The sequence below is a fragment of the Acyrthosiphon pisum genome, chromosome A1 (assembly GCF_005508785.2).
Source record: "Acyrthosiphon pisum isolate AL4f chromosome A1, pea_aphid_22Mar2018_4r6ur, whole genome shotgun sequence".
Lineage (NCBI taxonomy): Eukaryota > Metazoa > Arthropoda > Insecta > Hemiptera > Aphididae > Acyrthosiphon > Acyrthosiphon pisum.
In genome coordinates this window covers 134,951,480-134,971,249 of record NC_042494.1, presented here as the reverse complement: position 1 = coordinate 134,971,249, position 19,770 = coordinate 134,951,480, and the positions used below count along the sequence as shown (strand labels likewise).

Sequence of the window (19,770 nt, the reverse complement as noted above, 5' to 3'; positions counted from 1 at the left end):
TTAATTAAAGAATTCGGATTGTTCGATTGATGATGCCTACGTGTAGGGCATCCGTTAATTCCGTTTGAAAGTCTCGAACAGTCCCGAACTCCACTATAATAATAGGTGGACACTCGTGGACGGGTTGGTGTAAACAGGTAGGTACTTTAAATCTGTTTGATTGAGTCGTATGAAATGTGGCTATCGTTCGAGACGCCACGAAAAAGTAAAAAAAACGTCGACTTTGGACGTGCAAGCGTAGGTGTGCTCGAAGACAACAATAATATTATTAATATAAAATAAACAGTAAACACGCAATTATAGTTACCTGACGGCTGTGAACTCAGTGATCATGGCGTCCCGTGGATGTCCGGCGTCGTCGTACTCGAACAGTATGTTTGGCTTGCAGTAGTCTCCGTGGCATATGACCGCGAACGGTTCCTTGGGCGTCATCGCCAGCTTGAGATTGCGGTCCGCCTCCCGGATCATGGTCAGGAAGCCCTTGAGCTTGCCGTCCCGGTACTTGTCCTGGTCCATCAGCGGCCGGGCGCCGCGCATGCTCATCGACTTGAGCCCGTTTCCCTTGACCAGCCATCCGTCCTCGTCCCACTGGATCTCGCGCAGGTTGCCCACCAGCTTGCGGAACGCCACGGGGTTCTTCTGCTTGGCGGTGAACGACATGCCGTGGAACCGGCCGAGCGCGGCGATGGCCACGGCCAGGTGGCCGTAGTCCATGTGCGCGCTGCCGGCTCCGGCCACGTGTTCTGGAGTGCGGGCGGGCACGTAACCGTGGTTGCGCGGGTCTTCCAGCACGATGACGTCCTCCGACCACCGGGCGCCGCACTCGTTGCGGCCGTACACGAACACGGGGAGCGCGGGCCCGCGGGCCCCGTCTGGCAGGTGTTCGAACAGGAATGGCACCACGTTCTGGTACGCGTGCATCTCGTTGTGGAACTGCCGGTCGGACTTGAGCACGGTGCGCAGCAATTCAACGGGTGGCTTGAGCTTGACGGTCAGCCGGGTGTCCGTGGCGGCATGCGACCCGCCGCAGGCTGGTACGGTCAGCCGCCCGGACGCCACGACCGACGACAGCCGCTGCGTCTGTTTGGGCCGGGACGCGTGCCGCGGATCCCTGTCCGGGTCGAACGAGGCCGGCCGGTCGACGGTTGCGCCGTACGCCCCGTCGGCCGTCAGCACGTCCGACAGCCACAGCTTGAGCGATTCGTGGCTCGTGTTCATCGCGTAGTTCGCGTAGTTCAGACCTGCAGTGGCAGTTAAAAATATATGACGTGTCGCGCATTCGTCCGACGTCGTCGAGCGATGACCGTCGATTGTGCGAGTCGTGCCACTCGACCGCGATAACGAGCGGAGTGTCGATATATGTTCGTTTTGTTATCGTAATTTTTTTATTATTATTACCTAGCCACTTATTCGTCCCGGCACGCAGATAGCGTCAAATGTTTACCACTCGTGATTGCAATGCCGCCGTCACCGCCTGAACGTATTTTGTCTCCTACCGTACCACACTCTGCTGCTCCGTATAGGCTGCACTCACTGCGCAATAATTATATGTTTATAGAGATCGTAACTGCATGCGTTTTTATACACACGCTGAGTGAATGCACAGCTATTGCTACTACGGTTCAAAATGTGGACGTTTCGAATTGAGCTGACTTCATAGACGAGATTTTATTTTACATATTGATGCATATATTGAGGGGTTAAGGCATATTTTTTATTAAATCATACCATTTGTATAATATTATTATTATTAACATCATTATTTTATACAGTTTTGATAAAAAAATAACTTTTTAATCTTTCCCTCGTGTCGACCAACAGTTAATTTTAAGTATCCTCAGAAATCTTTTGGATAGTCAAAATGTATATTTTTTTATTAAACACAATTTTGTTTTCCACGCTGTAACTTTTTTTATTTTTTTTCCAATTTTTCGTGTATATACCACATATTATGATTTATTTTCGTGCATATAGGACCATATGTTTCCATTTTGATAATGGAAATTCGCATCATGCACGATTATTTAGCATCTAACCGTGTTTCGAGACAGAAATTACTCGTAATAATATGTAACCCAACGCTTCACCGGTGCATTTTCTTTTTTTAGAAATCAAAACCTATCGCTCGAGCATTCGTTCCACATAGGAGACTCGTCGTAGATCATATTATTATATGCGCCGAAACATGTGTAAAAAACTACTCCAAAAGAAGCGCCACATTTTCCAGAACACTCTGTTAAGTTCTAAGACCATCTCTCACATAATATATAGTGACCAGTAATAAGACAGCGGGTCAAATGTGATTTTTTCGTTGATTCGTTCGAATCATAAATAAAATATATGTAACGAGCATTTCTGTTTGTTTTTTTTTTTTTTATTTAACTTGCAGTCGTAAGATTTAAAATTAGAACAGATTATCAATTGACAAGTACCTATGTGAATTATTAAAAACATGATAAGAATAATATTATTATTTTGTTTAATTATCGACTCAAAGCTATTAATTTTATAATTGATGGTATTCTAATAATTTATGTAATACACATAATATATTATTATGAATGTAATAGTAGTTTGTCATCACTTTTTATGCGTCATAGATTTAGGTACATATTATAATAATGTTTATCACTAAAAAAGTTATTTATTTTTCGCTTCATAATAAAACATTTTTATTTTGTATGATATACACAATTATAATGTAAAACCCAAGTATTTTTACATGAAGTAAAAATATTTTATAAATTATAATACGTTATATATATATAATGATACTGCACACTCGGAGTCATACAATTTCAACGTTTGAATTTTTTAACCGCACGTCCCCACATTTTAATATTTCATGTTGTTATTACAAAAAATAATGTACTGAATAATGAAACTGAAAAACTAGGTAAATTAGTATACCTACCCCTAGATATAATATATCTATTTTTTGTTAATGATAACAATATTTTACACAATATTATTATTTATTATATTATTTGTAGATACATGTAAAATATTAAATTAATTCGATAACACTTTCATTGTATGCTAAAACTGATAAGAATAAAAGCTATTTTAGAATAATACATAATTTAAGTTTAAAATAATTTATTATTATGTATTTATATTTTATATTATCATCATAGAAAATACAGTAACAGATAATAGAAGAATGCTATGATCGATATATTAAATTCAATATTCAAGGTCTTATATTATTGTCTCAATCTCTTGATAAATTATGAAACCGTAAACATGGTAAATACCTAATGAATATTGTTCGAGTAACCTAAATAAAACATGGTTCTTTTTCTAAAAAAAACAACGTTTTAAATAACTTGTGTATGCAAATTATACATTTTATTAAATTTGTAATAAAACATAACGTTAGTATCTGCATATTTCCAAATTATATTGTATACAATGTATGGTTACTATGAATACAATAAGTAATAACCACTACAATAATAAATTACAGTAGGTTCTGTATTTTATTGTAACACGTTTCATCATAGACCAATGGGATTTTAGGAGTCTTACAGTTGTTATGACATTAGAATATTATATTATTATTAAATTAAATTAGTTTTAATTAATTATTAATTTAATTGACAAATTTATCACTTATTATCTATCACAAATAAAATACTTGTTACGTTAATAAAATTACCATGGTCAACGTATGCACTATGCAGGTACATTATGAAAGGTAACTGATGTGAGACAGAAAATCAACTAGCAATACAAACAATTGTGGTAAATTATCAAATTATAATTGAGACCTTTTTTTTATCTTTCTGTATTTTTAAGTTAATTATGCAATTTGATTCTGTGTTTAAGTCTTGTTCTTATGCAGACTGGAACATTAACAAAAGTTTGTTTTTATGCATAAAATTCCCACGATTAATAATATATACTTTATTTAATATTTCAATAATTGTTATGTATATTTATAAATTAAATTATGTTATGATAATCTAAAAGTTAATCATCAATATAATTTATATAAAAAATATATATTATATATTATGCAGAATTAATATAAATAATTATTGTTTGTATTTTAAAAATCATTGTAACTATTTAAAACTAAATAAATCTGTATTATATAATTAATTATTATTTATACGAAAATAACGTAAAATATTAATAGTTCATACTTTATTCTAAAAACCATGGATTACAACTTAGTTTTACTTCTACTATACCAAAGTTAATAATTGAATATTTATTATAAAAAAAACAAGCACTTAACGATAAGATATATAACTCAAATAGTTTTAATACGTTTGTAGAAATACAACTAAATAATAAAAAAATAATAATAAAATTATTAGAATTTACAAATGGTACAAATGGTAGGTACTTCATTAATCAATAGTATTCTATAAAATTGAATAAATATTCATATTTGTTCAGTTTTGTACAAATCCGTTGCATATTATACACTTATAAATAGATATCACAAACAATAGATATTATGTATTTTATAAATAATTAAATAAAAATATAATTTAAAGTATATGATAAAAATAAAAAATAAAATGGCATATGAGTGTGAACATCAAACTATAATGTGACTATGTATGGATCACCGTTTTAATCAGATTATTCTCAACATTCGCATATCACATGTTGACGGAATGCTGAAACAACAAGTCAGTAGGTACGTGTTCTATTCCACTGTTAACGAATAACGTAATGTCCTAGGACATAAATAATAGCATAAATCGTACGATTAAAAGTGTTTACAAAAAAATTTCTCTTAATCACATTCTTTTGGATTCACAGCAGCTAAAATATAAATATCTAATAATGTACTACTGGTTCTTGATTACGTGTGAAATATATAAAAATGTGTATTGCACACCATTTTTGATTGTTACTTTTTGATTTTTTTTTTAAATTTTTATTAGATAACATACAATCTATGGCACTGATTGTTAATTATTACTAGCTGATCCCGTGCACTTCGTTTCCCGGCAACCAATAATTATTATTATTATAGCTTCGAAACCCATGGCAACCGTTAATAAACAAACATTTCCATCGTAAATCTCAAAATTTATGTTTTTGCACCTCCCAGGGTTGGTCCTCTCCCTTTTTAAATAAATCTATCTTCTGAAAAGAGGTCTAATCTATATATATATATAAATATCTGATCCCGTTCACTTCGTTGCCCATTAAAATTGCCAACTCTATATGAATAATAATTCTACATATCACCATGGCAACTATTTATATACTAAACATTTTATCGGAAATTTCAAAATAATATATAATTGGTTGCCATGGTAATATGGAGACACACATGGACGGAAATCTCTAAATAATATATAAATGGTTGCCATGGTAACATGTACACACACACTGACACACACATTCATTTTTATATATATAGATTATTAAATAAATAAATTGTTTAAAATATACCTGGGTTCTAAATTATTCCAAAAAAAAAAATACTTTTAACATCACTCTATTATATTGTTTTTTTTTTTTTTTTTTTAGTTTTGCGATCGATGAATATCCAAATGAATTTCAAAGCTAAGTATAAGCTTATAAGTATTTAATTGATATTAAACGGGAAGGAGTGTGAATTTTCGAAAGGGTTGATAATATTCCATCACTAAATATGCCTTTGATTCTCAACACAACCAATAGTTGATATTTTTCAGATTATATTTTGCGAACAAATAGCAAGGTATTGTAACTACCCAAAATTAATCGGTAAACAATTAATATACGCAAAGACCTTTTCGTAAAATAAAACAGACACTAAATTATAAATACACTGTAGGAATATATGCAAATCATCGCTAATCCACGTATGATATCCAGCCCAATCCTACCGACACCCAGGCATAACAGATACAAAAGACACCATCATGCTCGTCGGCGATTTATTACAATAGTAAAATTATTGCTCTGTGGTCTCAGCACATTCATCGACTTGGATTAACTAAAAATTAAAATTAACTTTAAATTAACCTAAGTCGTATATTATCTATTTATTTATATTTTATACCTATACTTATGTTAACACAACCCTTAAATAATATAAATTTAAACAATAAAAACAATGTATATAATCATAGAAGATACTTATTAACAGCATTAAATGAACATCAAGACAACATACAAATTAAGTGATTGTGATCAACACCAAACAACAACGAAAAAACTAAATTGCACGTTACACATTAGTGTATTTCATGTCGACGATGTGTTGAACCATGTCAGCCACTAAGTCCGACCCAATGTCACCGCCCAATTGTAATAACCACTCCAAAGTTTCTTCGTCGTCCATTTCCTCTTCGAGATCAGTTTCTCTTAATTGATAGGGTAAGAAAAATGATGCATGTGCGAATCCATATAAGGCACACTTGGACATTTCGGAGTCCAGTTCAGCCCTGTTTGGCACGCGGATACCAGGCGGTACGAATTCCCGCAAGGTCAAGCAGTACGCGTTCAGTAAGTCATCCCATCGACTTTCACGCAAATTTTGCACCGTGTTCATGTACAAGAAAAACGACAGATCTAACGCCGGCGAACCATAACGAGGAGTCCCGAAATCAAACAGCAACACATCGACCGGAAGTCCTGCCTCATCGTATTGGAACAATACATTGTTCCGGTTAAAGTCTCCGTGGCACACAACGGAAAATGGTTCTCGGGGAACGAGAGCACGTCTCAGCGAGTTTTCTCCGTCCCTGACGAGCTCGTTAAATCGTCGTAAGTGGTCGTTATCCCGATAAAGGTCACCGCTACGTTCAAGCAGTTGGTCTACTCCTCGCTTACTGCATCTACTTAATGCCTTGTTCTTAAATGACCACTGTCCATTAACGTCAAACTGTGTTTCGCGAATGTCCGTGACAATTTTTCGTAAGTGGCCGCGGTCTTTGTGTTTCGCGGTATATGACAATCCATGAAACCTGAAAGTAAATCAAATACCTAATTATATTTTATTTTCCATTGAAATATTGTATTATAGTAGGTACTTAAAAATGTTATTCTTACTTTGATTAATTAAATTTCTACATTTGATTATAGTCAAATAATAAACGAAAAGTTATATTGTATATTAAGTGTCATTAAAGATGTACAAACTGTCAAATGATTTGTGAATAAAGTGAAAACTTCAAGACTTCAATATTTTTACATACCATTAAATTTGTTGTTATTTCAAAGAAATATTATGTTTACTCACTTGGCTAATGCTTGTAACGCAATTACGAGGTGGTTATAGTCGATGAACAGACGGTCTTCGCTCAATCGGAATCCCAGAGGTATAACGTTCTCCAACATTATTAAATCTTTTTCAACAAACTCACCGCATATATTACGACCGTAAAAGAATCGAGCCAATGTGGGACAGTCCCCGACACCTGTCATAGAGCGATAACATTCAAATAGAAATGGTATAATTTTTTCATACATAATAATTTCGTTGTGGAATTGAAAGTCGATTTTGAACATAACTCTCAGCTTTTCGTCTCGAAGTTTTAACTTTATCACAACACGATGTTGTGATTCATCAGATGTGGTGACTGTACCAAATAATACTGTTGACATATACTGATCCTGTCCGACGTGATCCTTGTCCAAATCAAATGACAAATATTTGAGATTTTTTCCGAACGCTCCATTGCTCACAATTGTTGGCAGTTCTTCTCGCAACAAAGAGTCCATTGCTAAAATGATTGATTTGATCACAATATGTTCAACTTCCTTATTTCTCGTTGAGTACTAATTCGATTTAGCTAATAACAAAATATAATATACTGTATTATTATCTTTGCACTTCACTTCTAATGCCATGTATTCACACAATCAATATAACTCAAATCACCAGATTTTGTCATCAAAATAATATTTAGTTATATTATATACTAACTGTGATGATTAAAATGTATTTAATTTAATCCCCATTGTTCACAATTGTTGGCAGTTCTTCTCGCAACAAAGAGTCCATTACTAAAATTATTGATTTTATCACAATACGTTAAACTTTCTTAGTTCTGATACAGTTTAGTTAGTACTAATTAATTTCAGTTATGATAATACCGTGAAATAAACTATATTATTATCTTAATTCTTAATTTACAATTCATTAATAGTGCGTATACACCGTCATGAATATTACTGAAATCACGAGATATTTGAAATAATGTTTTATTACTTACTAAGTGTGATAGTGTACAATTTCATTTTAGGCCGTATTTTTCAGTTCCTATATAAATAAAGATTTTTGTCTTTCGTGATATGGTTATTTGAATAATAAATGGTCGGGGAGTTACTGGTTTTTTATAATTTTAAGCTCATTAGGAAAACACCATCGCAAAATTACGAACTATGGATGCCCTCTCTGTATCAATCATGGTTTATATAGGTATAGTGTCTATTCATGTTTTAATACCTATATCATAGTGTAAATAATACTCATTCTAACAGTAGAATTGAAAAGTGGGAATTACATTTGCATGTTTTTTATACTTTTATTATCATAATCAATTTTTTCTAATGATAATCCCGTAATTATTTGGCACTCAACTTTAAACGAGGTTAAGTGCCATTTTTACCTCTAATCAATATTACCAAGTAGTAGTAGACAGCTATAAGTAAATTACCAACAATAATAGACTTGGTTCTACCATGTCTAATGACAGATCAGAATCCTCAACGAGAATACATTGATTATAAATGTGTGATTGAACAATTAAGGCCCATCCGTTGATTAAAACTTTACAATTTTCATATAATCTATTGAAGTATTTGTTACACTTAAATTTGTATAACATATATAAATGTATTTAATTATATTGCCCTTATAGTTAAGAACTTATAATAGTATAGTTATAGATTAATAGGCAATGCCTACTATGTTAAGTATTATATTATAATATTATAATAATCGATTGATCAAATTTAAATTAATTACTTCTTTAAGTATACATTATTTTTTTATAAGAATACATGAGGATATTTTAGAATGTTTAATATTGCCGTTATTTTGTATCTATAGTTAAATAATTGTATTCATAAATCATTAAGTAAACAATTATAATATGATATATAAAAAAGGTAGTCCGTGTTAATATAAATACATTGTAAATTATTTTGGATTCACGAACTTTGGATATCTACGGTACTACGGTAATTTATTAAAATGGGGTAAATAATTATTTTTACGTGAAATAGTTAAATATTATTGTATTATAAGTTATAACGTTTACAAGTACCTACCAATTAAAAGACGTAATAAACATTTAATATTATAATGTACCTATACATAGCACATGTAATACCTATTTCAACACAAATATTATTAAAATTACATGAAATAATAGAAAAAAATGTTTTGCTCATCGTACTTATATTAAGCCGTAGAATCCAATAAAAAACGAAGTTATGGTGATTAGTACCGAACAATAATTATTGAAGTAACCGATAGCCACGTCACACATTCGTGTATCTCATGTCAACGATGTGTTGTACTAGGTTGGCCACGAGTTCCGTGCCATTGTCGCCACCTTTATGTAACATCTACTCAGTAGTTTCTTGTTCGTTCAATTCCGAATTTATAGTGTCGGATGTGAACTTATAGGGTAGGAAAAACGATGAGTACGCAAAACCATAAATAGCACAAACGGCAATCTCAGAGTCCAGCTCGGCCCTGTTCGGCACGCGGACTGCAGGTGGTACGGTTTCCGCCAACGTCGCGCAGTAGGTACTCGTTCAACAGGTCATCCCACCGACTTTTGCGCAATTTTTGCGTCGTGTTCATGTATAAGAAAAACGACAGATCCGACGCCAGCGACCCGTATTAAGACGTCCCGAAATCGAAGAGCAGTATGTCAATCGGAAGTCCCTTTCAATTTTATTTTATATGACATTAAATCATATTATTTTTAGAACGGTTTCAAAATAATTGTATTCTTCCTTCATTTATAGAAACAAGTTTGTTTATATATATAAAACATATATTTTTTAGTTAATTGAGTTTAATAATTTTCTTACATTTTCTCTTGTATAGACTTAAAACTTAAAACTAAAATTAATTTAAAAAAACATTGAATTTATTTGTATACAAAATATATTTGTGTTACCTAACTCACTTTGCTAACGCTCGCAACGTAGCTACAATATGATCATAGTCAAGAAACGGATGTGCATCGCTCAATCGGACTCCCAGAGTTATACGTTCTCCAACATTATCAAATCTCTTTCAACAAACTCACTGCATTCATTACGACCTTAGAATAATCGAGCTAATGATGGCCAATTGTCGACTCCTTTTAATGACTGGTAACACTCAAATAAAAATGGTATAATTATTTTGTAGGTACATAGTAGTTTCATTGTGGAATTGAAAGTAGATTCTAAACTTAACTCTCAGATTTTCATCTCGTTGTCTTAATTTGATCACTACATGATAATATTGTGATTCTTCAGAAGTCGTCACTGTACCAAGTATTACGGTTGATATGTATTGATCCTGCCCAACTTGATTCTTGTTTAATTCAAATAAAACATATTTGAGATTTTTCCTGAACGCACCATGCTAACTAACCATTGCTCACAATTACTGGCAGTTATTCCCGTCATAAAGATTCCATTTTTTATAATTATTATTTTGATCGCAATATGAACAACTATCTGAGTCCTTGCACAGTTATAGACTAATATAGTATTTAGTTTTGGATAATAAAGATAATAATATTTAGATTATAATAAATATCTATTTAATTAATATATAGATGATTGCATCATGATTTCTATACTAAACTATATTATTTTCACACTCCATTTGTAATTAGTATTTACACAGTAATGACTATTGGTTGAGTACCTATGATATTAACCAATTTCATATGATCGATATGTCATGTGCTCAAAACCTTTACATTCGAGTATAATTTAAAAAATATAGGTTATACTTTTAAGTGTATATTGAAACCATTATAACCGATTTCAAGTATTAATAAAATTATATATATATAATAAATAATAAGTAGCAAATTGCGTTTATATTGTATTAGTTTTCAGTAGGTATTACCTATCTAATATAATATGTTGTATACCAACATATTATTCAGATTTTATGGTATACTTTTATAATATAATAAATCATAGAAATTTTTAATAAACAATAATATCTTACGAAAATAACGTCTAAAAATTAGTTAGCTAACTTAATAATTACATAATATAACCAAGCATTAATTATGTGTAGATAATATTTTATGTAACACACATATTTCATAGTATTTAATTGGAATTAATTCTAATGATCAGGGCTAGAATCACTATTATCTGTAGTACAATTATTTATCTAAGTTTAATTCACGATATAAACGATTTTATTATTTTACTAACGATTTTATACATAAAAAACTAGCCGACCCGTCACAGCTTCGCCCGTGATTGTTTATTTTGTCTTCGGACGATGATAATATGTATAATTTTTTATTCAAATTTTATCATTTAATGTGATCAGAAGTAAATATAAACAACGGTTAATTAAAACGTATTGAAATGTTTCTAGTGGTATTAATGATAAATGTATTTTTATAGCTGAAACTGAACCCATGCACTTCGTTATCAGTAAAAAATCGCTACTCTTAAAAAAATTATGATTGTTCAACTCCTTTTGGGTGTAACTTGCTACAGTATAAGTGCAACTCAGCCACCCTGGTATGCAATCCGACTACATCGGATCGCGGACAAAGGGAAAACTTTCACCTTGGTAGGATGCAATGTTCAATAATTCGATTTGATGCAAGCTTGTACCTGATCTGCTCGAATAGCCAATGGCAACCAATAATAAATAAACACTAATTTCTACTGTAGACCAATGGAACTAATAAAATAAAGTGTCTCTTAAATAGACCAATGGCAACTATAATTAAATATTTAAATAAAATTCAAATTTCCAATGTGAACCTCAATGTCCCTGTTTGAGCACCTCTTTAAAATACGAATTTTGGCAAATCCTTCCTTATCGCATGGTGAAATTATGAGAAGAACCTCTATTCCAAATTTCAAGTTCGTACGTTAAGTAGTTTATGAGTTACAACGATCAGAGACTAAGTGGTATTTGGATTCTATATGTATAGGGATAACAGTTTATTATTATTTTAGTATTTTAAATAAACATTAAAAATTAACTAGATATAATAGTATTATAATATATTTATATATTACTAGCTGATCCAGTGCACTTCGTTGCCTGTTAAATGTACCAACTCTCTATGACTCAAATTTTGTTCAATTCGTTATTTAATATTCGGTGTATGGTGTTCAAAACTTATCTTAACTTTTCCGTTGGCCGGAATAAAAATTCTGATTCGCAGCAGTATATTTCCAAGTAGGCAATCTACCTATGGTAGATCGCGGACCCCGTGCTGTTTGTACGTAAGTGTATGATTTAACTCTAGAGTATCAAAGACCAAAGTTATACCAAGTTTATCGTTTTTACTTAATTACACTTACGGTGGATTAATATAATCAATTAATACAAAATCCTAATCCAACCGTACTAAAATCTAATGAATAAAAAAAACAAATTTAACCTTTTTTAAATTATCCTATCTTCTACCCAGAAGTCTAATCAATATACAAACATTTAATTTTATATATATAAAAAGAAGAATGGGCCGAGAGAATGGTCAAACGACCAATGTTGGCCGCGTCTCCTTCAGTAGAGATGGCGTTACGCAAGTGGATGTACTCGTCTGATCGTAAATTTGACTGATTGAAACAAATGAGATTGAGACGCTTCATTAATATTCAAATTGAAAAAAAAATAATAATAAATAAATATTATTCTCAACTCCTATAACCCATAGCAACCATTAATAAACAAAAATTTCTATCGTAAATCTCAAAGTTCCTGTTTTAGCACCTACCGGGAGTGATCAATTCCCTTTTTAAATTAGCTTATGATACTCATAAAGAATGTGGCTTTTTATTGGTGAAAGAATTTTTAAAATCGGTACAGTAGGTCCAGAGATTACTTTCGACTACGGTAATTAACGACTCCTCTTTATATAGTAGTATAGAAGTATATAGATATAAAAATAATAATTATAATAATATAAAATGGATTAGTTTTTTCCTTTTTATCGAATACGTCATTGTTGACGATATTATGATACTTTTGTGGGTTATTAAAATATGTTTCTAGGTTAGGCACTGACCGACAGCCTAAAGTAGAAGGCTATAGAAGGTTCCTTAAAATCTAAATGTTACAGAGACGGATGCTTGGTGTTTTTAAGGAGTAATACCTAGGCATTTTATATGACAAATATAATTTGGTTATCTATGTATAAAATGAGAACAAACTTTAAGATAATGTGTATACGTGTTTTCTCTTGTAACACCATCGACCATGATAAGTGTTTACTTGCAGTGTTTATAATATAAGCATACTTACCTACACTAATACGTACCTATACAAAATTATTGCCTATTGGTTATTATCACTTACCATATTTTTTTCACAAAAATTTCTCGTAATACTTTCACTCCTACATTACAAAGTTTCTTTGATTTAATTTTTTTTTTTTTTTTTAATTCAGTACTAGTTTTAACTTTTATTATAATATCATAATTTTTAAATATATTTTAATTACAATTTATCTGTACAATAGTGCATATTAAACTAAATGTCTTGTACAAAAAAAAAAGTATTGCTCACATATATATATATTCCAATTTTACAGAAAAATGTTTTTTTTATTTACAATGTATAATGAAAAAAAAACACTATATAATATAATTGTGATAGTCAAGGGAATCGGGACACCAGTTAATTTAAAAATTTCAAATTACTTAGAATTAGTTTTAAAATTCAAACATCGAATAAACCCAAAGAGAGAACACGGATAATGTTATTGTATTAATATTTAATTATAAGGGTGCATTTGTTAATTTTTAAGTGACAATATCTTACTGGAATATTGTGAAATATAAATATAGTATAATATGCGTGTGTAAAACAGAGAAAATGATTGCGTGATAGTAGCTTACTCTTGTCTGTAAACACTGAGTGTATTTGGCACATAGAAGTGAACACGCACAAAACGAAAAGCGGAAGTCTTTAAACTTTCATGACGACGACGTATCGTTCTGAAATCGTTTGTAACTAGATGTAAAACATTATTAAATACATTTTTGTTTAACAACCTGTGGATGTAATGTTTTGAACATTTCTCTCGAGAAACCAACAGTCAAAATAAAAAATATTTATATTTCGTTCGGCAAGCAATCTTCATTGGCGACGGTGCTGTAAGCGGGTGACCCGGCGTACTTGCAGCGGATAAAGTGTTGAACGGCGTCGGCGAACCATTCTCTGGCCGGTTCACCGCCATTTCTGAGTAACAAATTCAACATCTTGAATTCATCGGCATCAAAGTACTCACTGCAATCCACCTGAGTGGTTTCCTCCAACATTATACCTGCGAAGTACGACACGTGCACCAGACCGTAGAACCCGTATTCGCGTATTTCGGCGTCCAGCTGATCGCGGCCCGGCACCGGGACGTCACCCGCATCCGCGGCCAGCGTAGAGCAGTACACGTCCAGCAACGCGTCCCAGTGATCGTCCCGAGTCTGGCGATCCGCGTTCATGTACAGGAAGAACGACAGGTCTAGGACCGGTGACCCGTAGCGCATGGTGGCCATGTCGTACGCCAGCGCGTCCACCGGACGGCCACCGTCGTCGTACCGGAACAGCAGATTGTTCCGGTTGAAGTCGCCGTGGCACAGGACGGACATTGGTCCGACGGAAGCGACTATGCGTCTCAACGATTGCATAGCATCAGTCAACAGTTCCGTCTGGAACCGGCTAATCCACTCCACTTCGTTGTCACCGCAGCTACCATCCGCAACGTGACGTTCTTTTAGCCTGTCCAAGGCCACCGAAAACAATCCTTGGAGTACACTGGGATGGAAATACCATTCACCGTCTTTGGACCATTGAGTCTCTTTCACATCAGCAATTATCTCCTTGAACTTCAACGAGTCCTCGTGCTTTGCCCTGTAGGAAAGCCCGTGAAATCTGTGAACAGTTTCATAAAATATCAGTCGTTTCAGTGTAATCTAGTATGATATTTTTTGAGGCAAGGGATCACCTTTAAATCTGGTGCAAAATACTGTAAAACCCGATGTCAATTATTATAAGTAATTTTGGTCTGCCAGATCCTATTAGGTAATTATTGAATAATTAGGTTTGTCTTTAAATTAAACATTTCTAAGTCTAAAACCTTGGCCATAAGGTTTAGCTTCGAGTTTAAATTTGTATACCTATAACATCCGCTGTTAAAGGCGTAATGAATAAAGTTTTCATGTATTCACGTAGTTTGATATTTGTTTTTCGATTTAACACATTATTAATCCATAAAAATAATACAACATATATGAATTTATTAGGTATTGAATTGAAATGCTCTTTCAAAATACAAATATGAAAACTAAATATTTTTCAATATTTTTATTTTTTTGTTGCATAAAAATAATTTAGTTACAATATTATATTGTTTTGGTAATTTGTTTGGTTTAATTGATAAAGTCTATTAGGTTTATTATCTTATGAACTTATGAACTCTATTTACTCCGATTACGGTCAAAACATAAACATGAAAATATAATATATTGCCTATATCATAATATTATATTGTAGATGAAATGTGAGTATAATATTATTATGTATCAATTTGTTGGAATTTTCGTGAAACCATATATTATTGCTTAAATATATTTTAATTTTAAGGAGCAGATTTGTTTGTAAATCAATGAAAATCGTAAAAATTAATTTGTATACGCGGTTAAAACATACTTGTCATAATACTTAGAATACTTAGATGATAAAATGTTTTGTATACATATAAAGTCATATGAAAAATCAATGAAAATATTTTAAGATTTAAAACTTGATGAGTTCTATGTCATATCATTAATTATAAATCTGTCAATAATCATACATTGTACGGTATAAGTTAATTATTGTCTTCGTCAAAAAGTATATCAAGGTATAATTCTAGGATTGATAGAAAAAAAAATATTATAAAATGTAAATTGTTGCAAGTAGAAATTATACAATTAATAATAGAATTAATTTAATTTACAATATTAATAATAATGGTAAATTTAGAAAATACATAATTACTTTCGAATTACAGTATATTGTGCTGTTATCTGATTTTAATAAAAAAAAAAAAAAAACTACATGATATCGAGCTAAATTTGCAGTTATAAGCTTTAGCAGACGATTGAAATAAGGCCTAAATAAAATTTTAATAAATAGGAAATAAAAATTACAAGCACTCCGATTGCCATCTAAACGTCCAAGGTAGACTAACTCGGAATTGTGGTTTCGTTAGTCGCGGGACGACGACGGTCGTCAATTATAAATTATAAATAATATTTATTTTTATTAAACAAAATGACCTGCAACCCTCGATCGGAAATAAATTCTGCACAGTGTGTTGTATTTGTATTTATTGCAGTGAGCTATCTATATTATCTGTAATCAATGCTTATATTATTACATATGTTATATTCAAAATAGAAAAAATCTTGATATTTAATCCACTGCACGGAAAAATATTGAATCAAAATATTATGTTGATGTCTTTGGTGATCAATGTTTAAATATCTTAAATATCGCACACAACAAATTCTTATATACCAATAAATATGGTTTATACTGTTATACAAAATCTGATTACTAATCATTTATATCATGTTAATGTTTAGTTGTAATTACATATGAAATGAGAAATACGGAATCGTTAGAAAAATAATCAATATATTATTTAAATAATGATTCCTGGATAAAGCCTAATATCGATGAATCGATATAATTGTAGTAATATAGTTTAATTGCCAACATCCATAGTAACTGTAACGGTCTCAGCCTAAAAAACATATTTGTTAAAAAAAAAAAATGAACATGTCTTCATATTATGTACGTTATATTATCAAAGAACTAATTTGATCACCATCAAAATCATAATACGAGTACATCATAAAATATAATATAATATAAACCCAAATTCAAAATATTAAAACATTTAAGTAAGCATACATTTTTTAGTTAGGTTAATGGTTAGACATTTTAAATAACTGATTAAAAATATTGTTTTTGCCTTAGCCCTTAGTTAATAGTTTAATTAGTCATACCGTGGTTACTCAGTACATAATGGTATTATTGTATATATTATGTAAAGATTCTATATTAGAATTAATATTTTTTTACTTTTTTATAATGTAAGTTTATATTAAAATACTTCACAATCTAACTAATAGGTGAGTTATTGTATAATATTACAATCATAGAATCACGATAGTTTTATATGGGTCACGAAATAAAAATAACAATAATATTACAAGAGTCTCAAAGTAAATATATACCTATACTATATTTATATTGTATACATTTGTATCGAATATTGATATAGGACTCTTATTAGCATAAACCTAAATTATTTAAAATTAGTGAATGTGTATAAAAATATATATTCATTAATTCGTTGTATTTTAATTAAAACAGCTATAATTGCCATATAACGATTATCATTGCATTATATTATCATATTTTAATCACTTCATTCATAGAGATTATGACCTATCATTAGTAGGTAGTACGTAGTCTATTAGAGATATTAAATTATTATATAATATAAGATATCAGACTTTTATTTTTAGTTTTATTAATATGACTCGATTAATGGTATCATTGTTATATGGGTTCTGATAATAATAATAATAATATCGTTATTATAAATTAAAAAATCAGGTAAGTGGATGTCGCTCTGTTGTACAGTAGGTTACAAGTGGGTCATTGTATAATGGATTGTATTAGATTTGAATTCAATGATATAATATCATTGTACAAGAAAAACGATTCTGAGCGGAGACGTTTTGTAAGTCTGGATATTTTATATTATTATTATTTGTTATATCATGTAAGTTGAATAATATTATAATATTATAATTTTTTAATCGTTTCTATGGTGATACACAAAGCGTTAGAAATTAAAAAACCATTTTTAGCGTTTTTTCGTAATTTTTCGGTGGTTTTTTCCGTGGCATTAAATAACTATTGATAAAATCGAAAAATGACCTCTTTAAAGTACCATCTTGATTCAATTCGCTAAAAGATAATTTACTATATGTTGAAATCAAAGCACTTTTTCTGGTAGAAATTTCGTATACAGGATATATAAAAAAAAATAATAAATAAATAATAAATATTATATATTTTTTATTTATTTATTTTTATTAATTACTAATAAACACCACTGTAAAACCAATAGCTTACTAGCTTCCTCGCTCTGCTCAAGATCTAAAATCGTCAAAGTTATTAGACTACGCCGCAGTGCACCTATTAATATTTTAACTTACGCATTGAACGTTATTCTGATTGTAATTACTAATTACTAATAAATCAAAAAATCGAAGAAACGGTCGAACGGACAGGACGAAATAACGTATAAACAAACTGTTTCATAGTTTAACACGCAGTACTTAAGTACCGATACCAAATAATAGGATTTGAGATATCATATTAGATTAGTGTATAACAAAATTCAGATCCACACTATTTGTACCGACAGTATATATTCATAATATAGTCAAGATCGAGAACAAAATAATATGTCGGCAGTAAATACAATCGTATACCACCGAAACCTGATGCGTTCAATTCAAGCTGTATGAACGGTGCACGGTACACGTTCAATGATTATTTTGGTAACTCACTTTGCCAAAGTCCGGAGTGCAACGATCAGATGGTCAAAATCTAAAGACAACCTGTGGCTAGTCACCGCCGTCCGATATCCACGGACGGATTCGTTTTCCAAGACGATCACGTCTCGGTGCGCCTGTTCGTCGCAATCATTGCGCCCGTAAAAGTAACGGCAGAGCGTGGGTGTCGCGGTACTGTCACCGTTGCGCTGCGAGCCGCGGCTGGCCAACAAGAACGGAGCGATACGTTCGTAGAACAGCTTCTCATTGTGGAACTGCCTGTCGTTATTGTAAAATTCCCGCTTTTCGAGTGTCGGGTGCTTGAACTTGAACACAAGCCGATGATCGTGGCGTCGGCCGTCACGGTCGTCGACGGTGGCCAAGCCGTACAGGACGCACGACGCGAACTGATCCAGTCCGGTGTGCAGACCCTCCAGTTCGAACGAAACAAGCCGGTTGTCCGGCCCAAACGCTCCGGCCGCGGTCATATCCGCTATAGTTTCGTCCACCTTCTCCGCCATCGCAATCAGCCGCAGTTACACGATCAGTCGTCGTCGTCGCCGTGTACACGTTCATGCGTATGGTCGGAGTAGCACTGGCAGATCCATGCACTGAAGTGCGCACCGTCGAGGTAATTACTGGCGAATTTAAATCGGACCTTGACACCCTAAACAGTTTCAGTTGAATTACAGTGATTACGTACAATATTTTAATATAAATATATTAGTGTAACTGTTACATGTGTTTAATTTATTATTTTAGACATTGCCCTTTAACGTGTTACGGTGGCCGAGGTTATCATACAACTATCCAAGTACACGCGCGCGTTTGTAGTTTCCTAACTGGTAACTTTTGCATCTCCGATAATATTGCACTTAGGAATCTGATTAGGCACGACCGACGACATAAATTTATCTAAGAGTGCTTCAAATTACAACATTTGATTTTTTATTCAACCGAAACATCTTATTTATTTATTTATTTATTTATTTATTTATTTGAAATACACGCCCGACGGCAATCAGT

The 19,770-nt window shown here is 32.2% G+C and overlaps 3 protein-coding genes and 1 pseudogene across 7 annotated transcripts; all 4 read right to left on the bottom strand.

The window, feature by feature from the left end:
- Window positions 1–304: 304 nt before the first annotated feature.
- LOC103309165 lies at window positions 305–1,380 on the bottom strand (the record flags this gene model as incomplete). The annotated part of the gene is given in 1 exon segment (XM_016803679.2): window positions 305–1,380. A coding segment is annotated over 1 exon segment (914 nt), but the record flags the coding sequence as incomplete, so codon positions are not given.
- A 4,101-nt stretch (window positions 1,381–5,481) lies between these two features.
- LOC100167634 lies at window positions 5,482–10,237 on the bottom strand. Of its 4 annotated transcripts, XM_029488392.1 has the most exons (4): window positions 8,178–8,480; window positions 7,889–7,968; window positions 7,202–7,754; window positions 5,482–6,926 (listed from the first exon to the last, which is right to left on the bottom strand). In XM_029488392.1, exons 3-4 carry the CDS (start codon window positions 7,681–7,683, stop codon window positions 6,188–6,190), a joined length of 1,221 nt encoding a protein of 406 aa, XP_029344252.1. In that variant the 5' UTR covers window positions 7,684–7,754; window positions 7,889–7,968; window positions 8,178–8,480; the 3' UTR covers window positions 5,482–6,187. The 4 variants fall into 4 exon arrangements, with proteins under 4 accessions (XP_029344252.1, XP_016659184.1, XP_029344253.1 ...); XM_016803695.2 differs by lacking the exons at window positions 7,889–7,968; window positions 8,178–8,480 and adding an exon at window positions 10,110–10,237; XM_029488393.1 differs by lacking the exons at window positions 7,889–7,968; window positions 8,178–8,480 and adding an exon at window positions 10,101–10,216.
- On the bottom strand, window positions 10,106–10,610 carry LOC107883524 (annotated as a pseudogene).
- A 2,934-nt stretch (window positions 10,611–13,544) lies between these two features.
- LOC100158702 lies at window positions 13,545–19,663 on the bottom strand. 2 transcript variants are annotated; one of them, XR_003839193.1, is made up of 3 exons: window positions 18,760–19,663; window positions 14,182–15,055; window positions 13,602–14,124 (listed from the first exon to the last, which is right to left on the bottom strand). XR_003839193.1 is itself a non-coding variant. In XM_001945600.5 (2 exons), exons 1-2 carry the CDS (start codon window positions 19,263–19,265, stop codon window positions 14,242–14,244), a joined length of 1,320 nt encoding a protein of 439 aa, XP_001945635.2. In that variant the 5' UTR covers window positions 19,266–19,663; the 3' UTR covers window positions 13,545–14,241. The 2 variants fall into 2 exon arrangements, 1 of the variants encoding a protein (XP_001945635.2); XM_001945600.5 differs by having other exon boundaries at window positions 13,545–15,055.
- Window positions 19,664–19,770: the final 107 nt, after the last annotated feature.

What these genes read in the sequence shown, in the direction of transcription:
- LOC100158702 (XM_001945600.5), bottom strand. Translation starts at nt 19,265, where the DNA reads ATGGCGGAGAAGGTGGACGAAACTATAGCGGATATGACCGCGGCCGGA. An exon ending in GCACTCCGGACTTTGGCAAA is followed by an intron (nt 15,056 to 18,759) that starts GTGAGTTACCAA and finishes AACTGTTCACAG; the next exon opens with ATTTCACGGGCTTTCCTACA.
- LOC100167634 (XM_016803695.2), bottom strand. Translation starts at nt 7,683, where the DNA reads ATGGACTCTTTGTTGCGAGAAGAACTGCCAACAATTGTGAGCAATGGA. An exon ending in GCGTTACAAGCATTAGCCAA is followed by an intron (nt 6,927 to 7,201) that starts GTGAGTAAACAT and finishes ATTTACTTTCAG; the next exon opens with GTTTCATGGATTGTCATATA.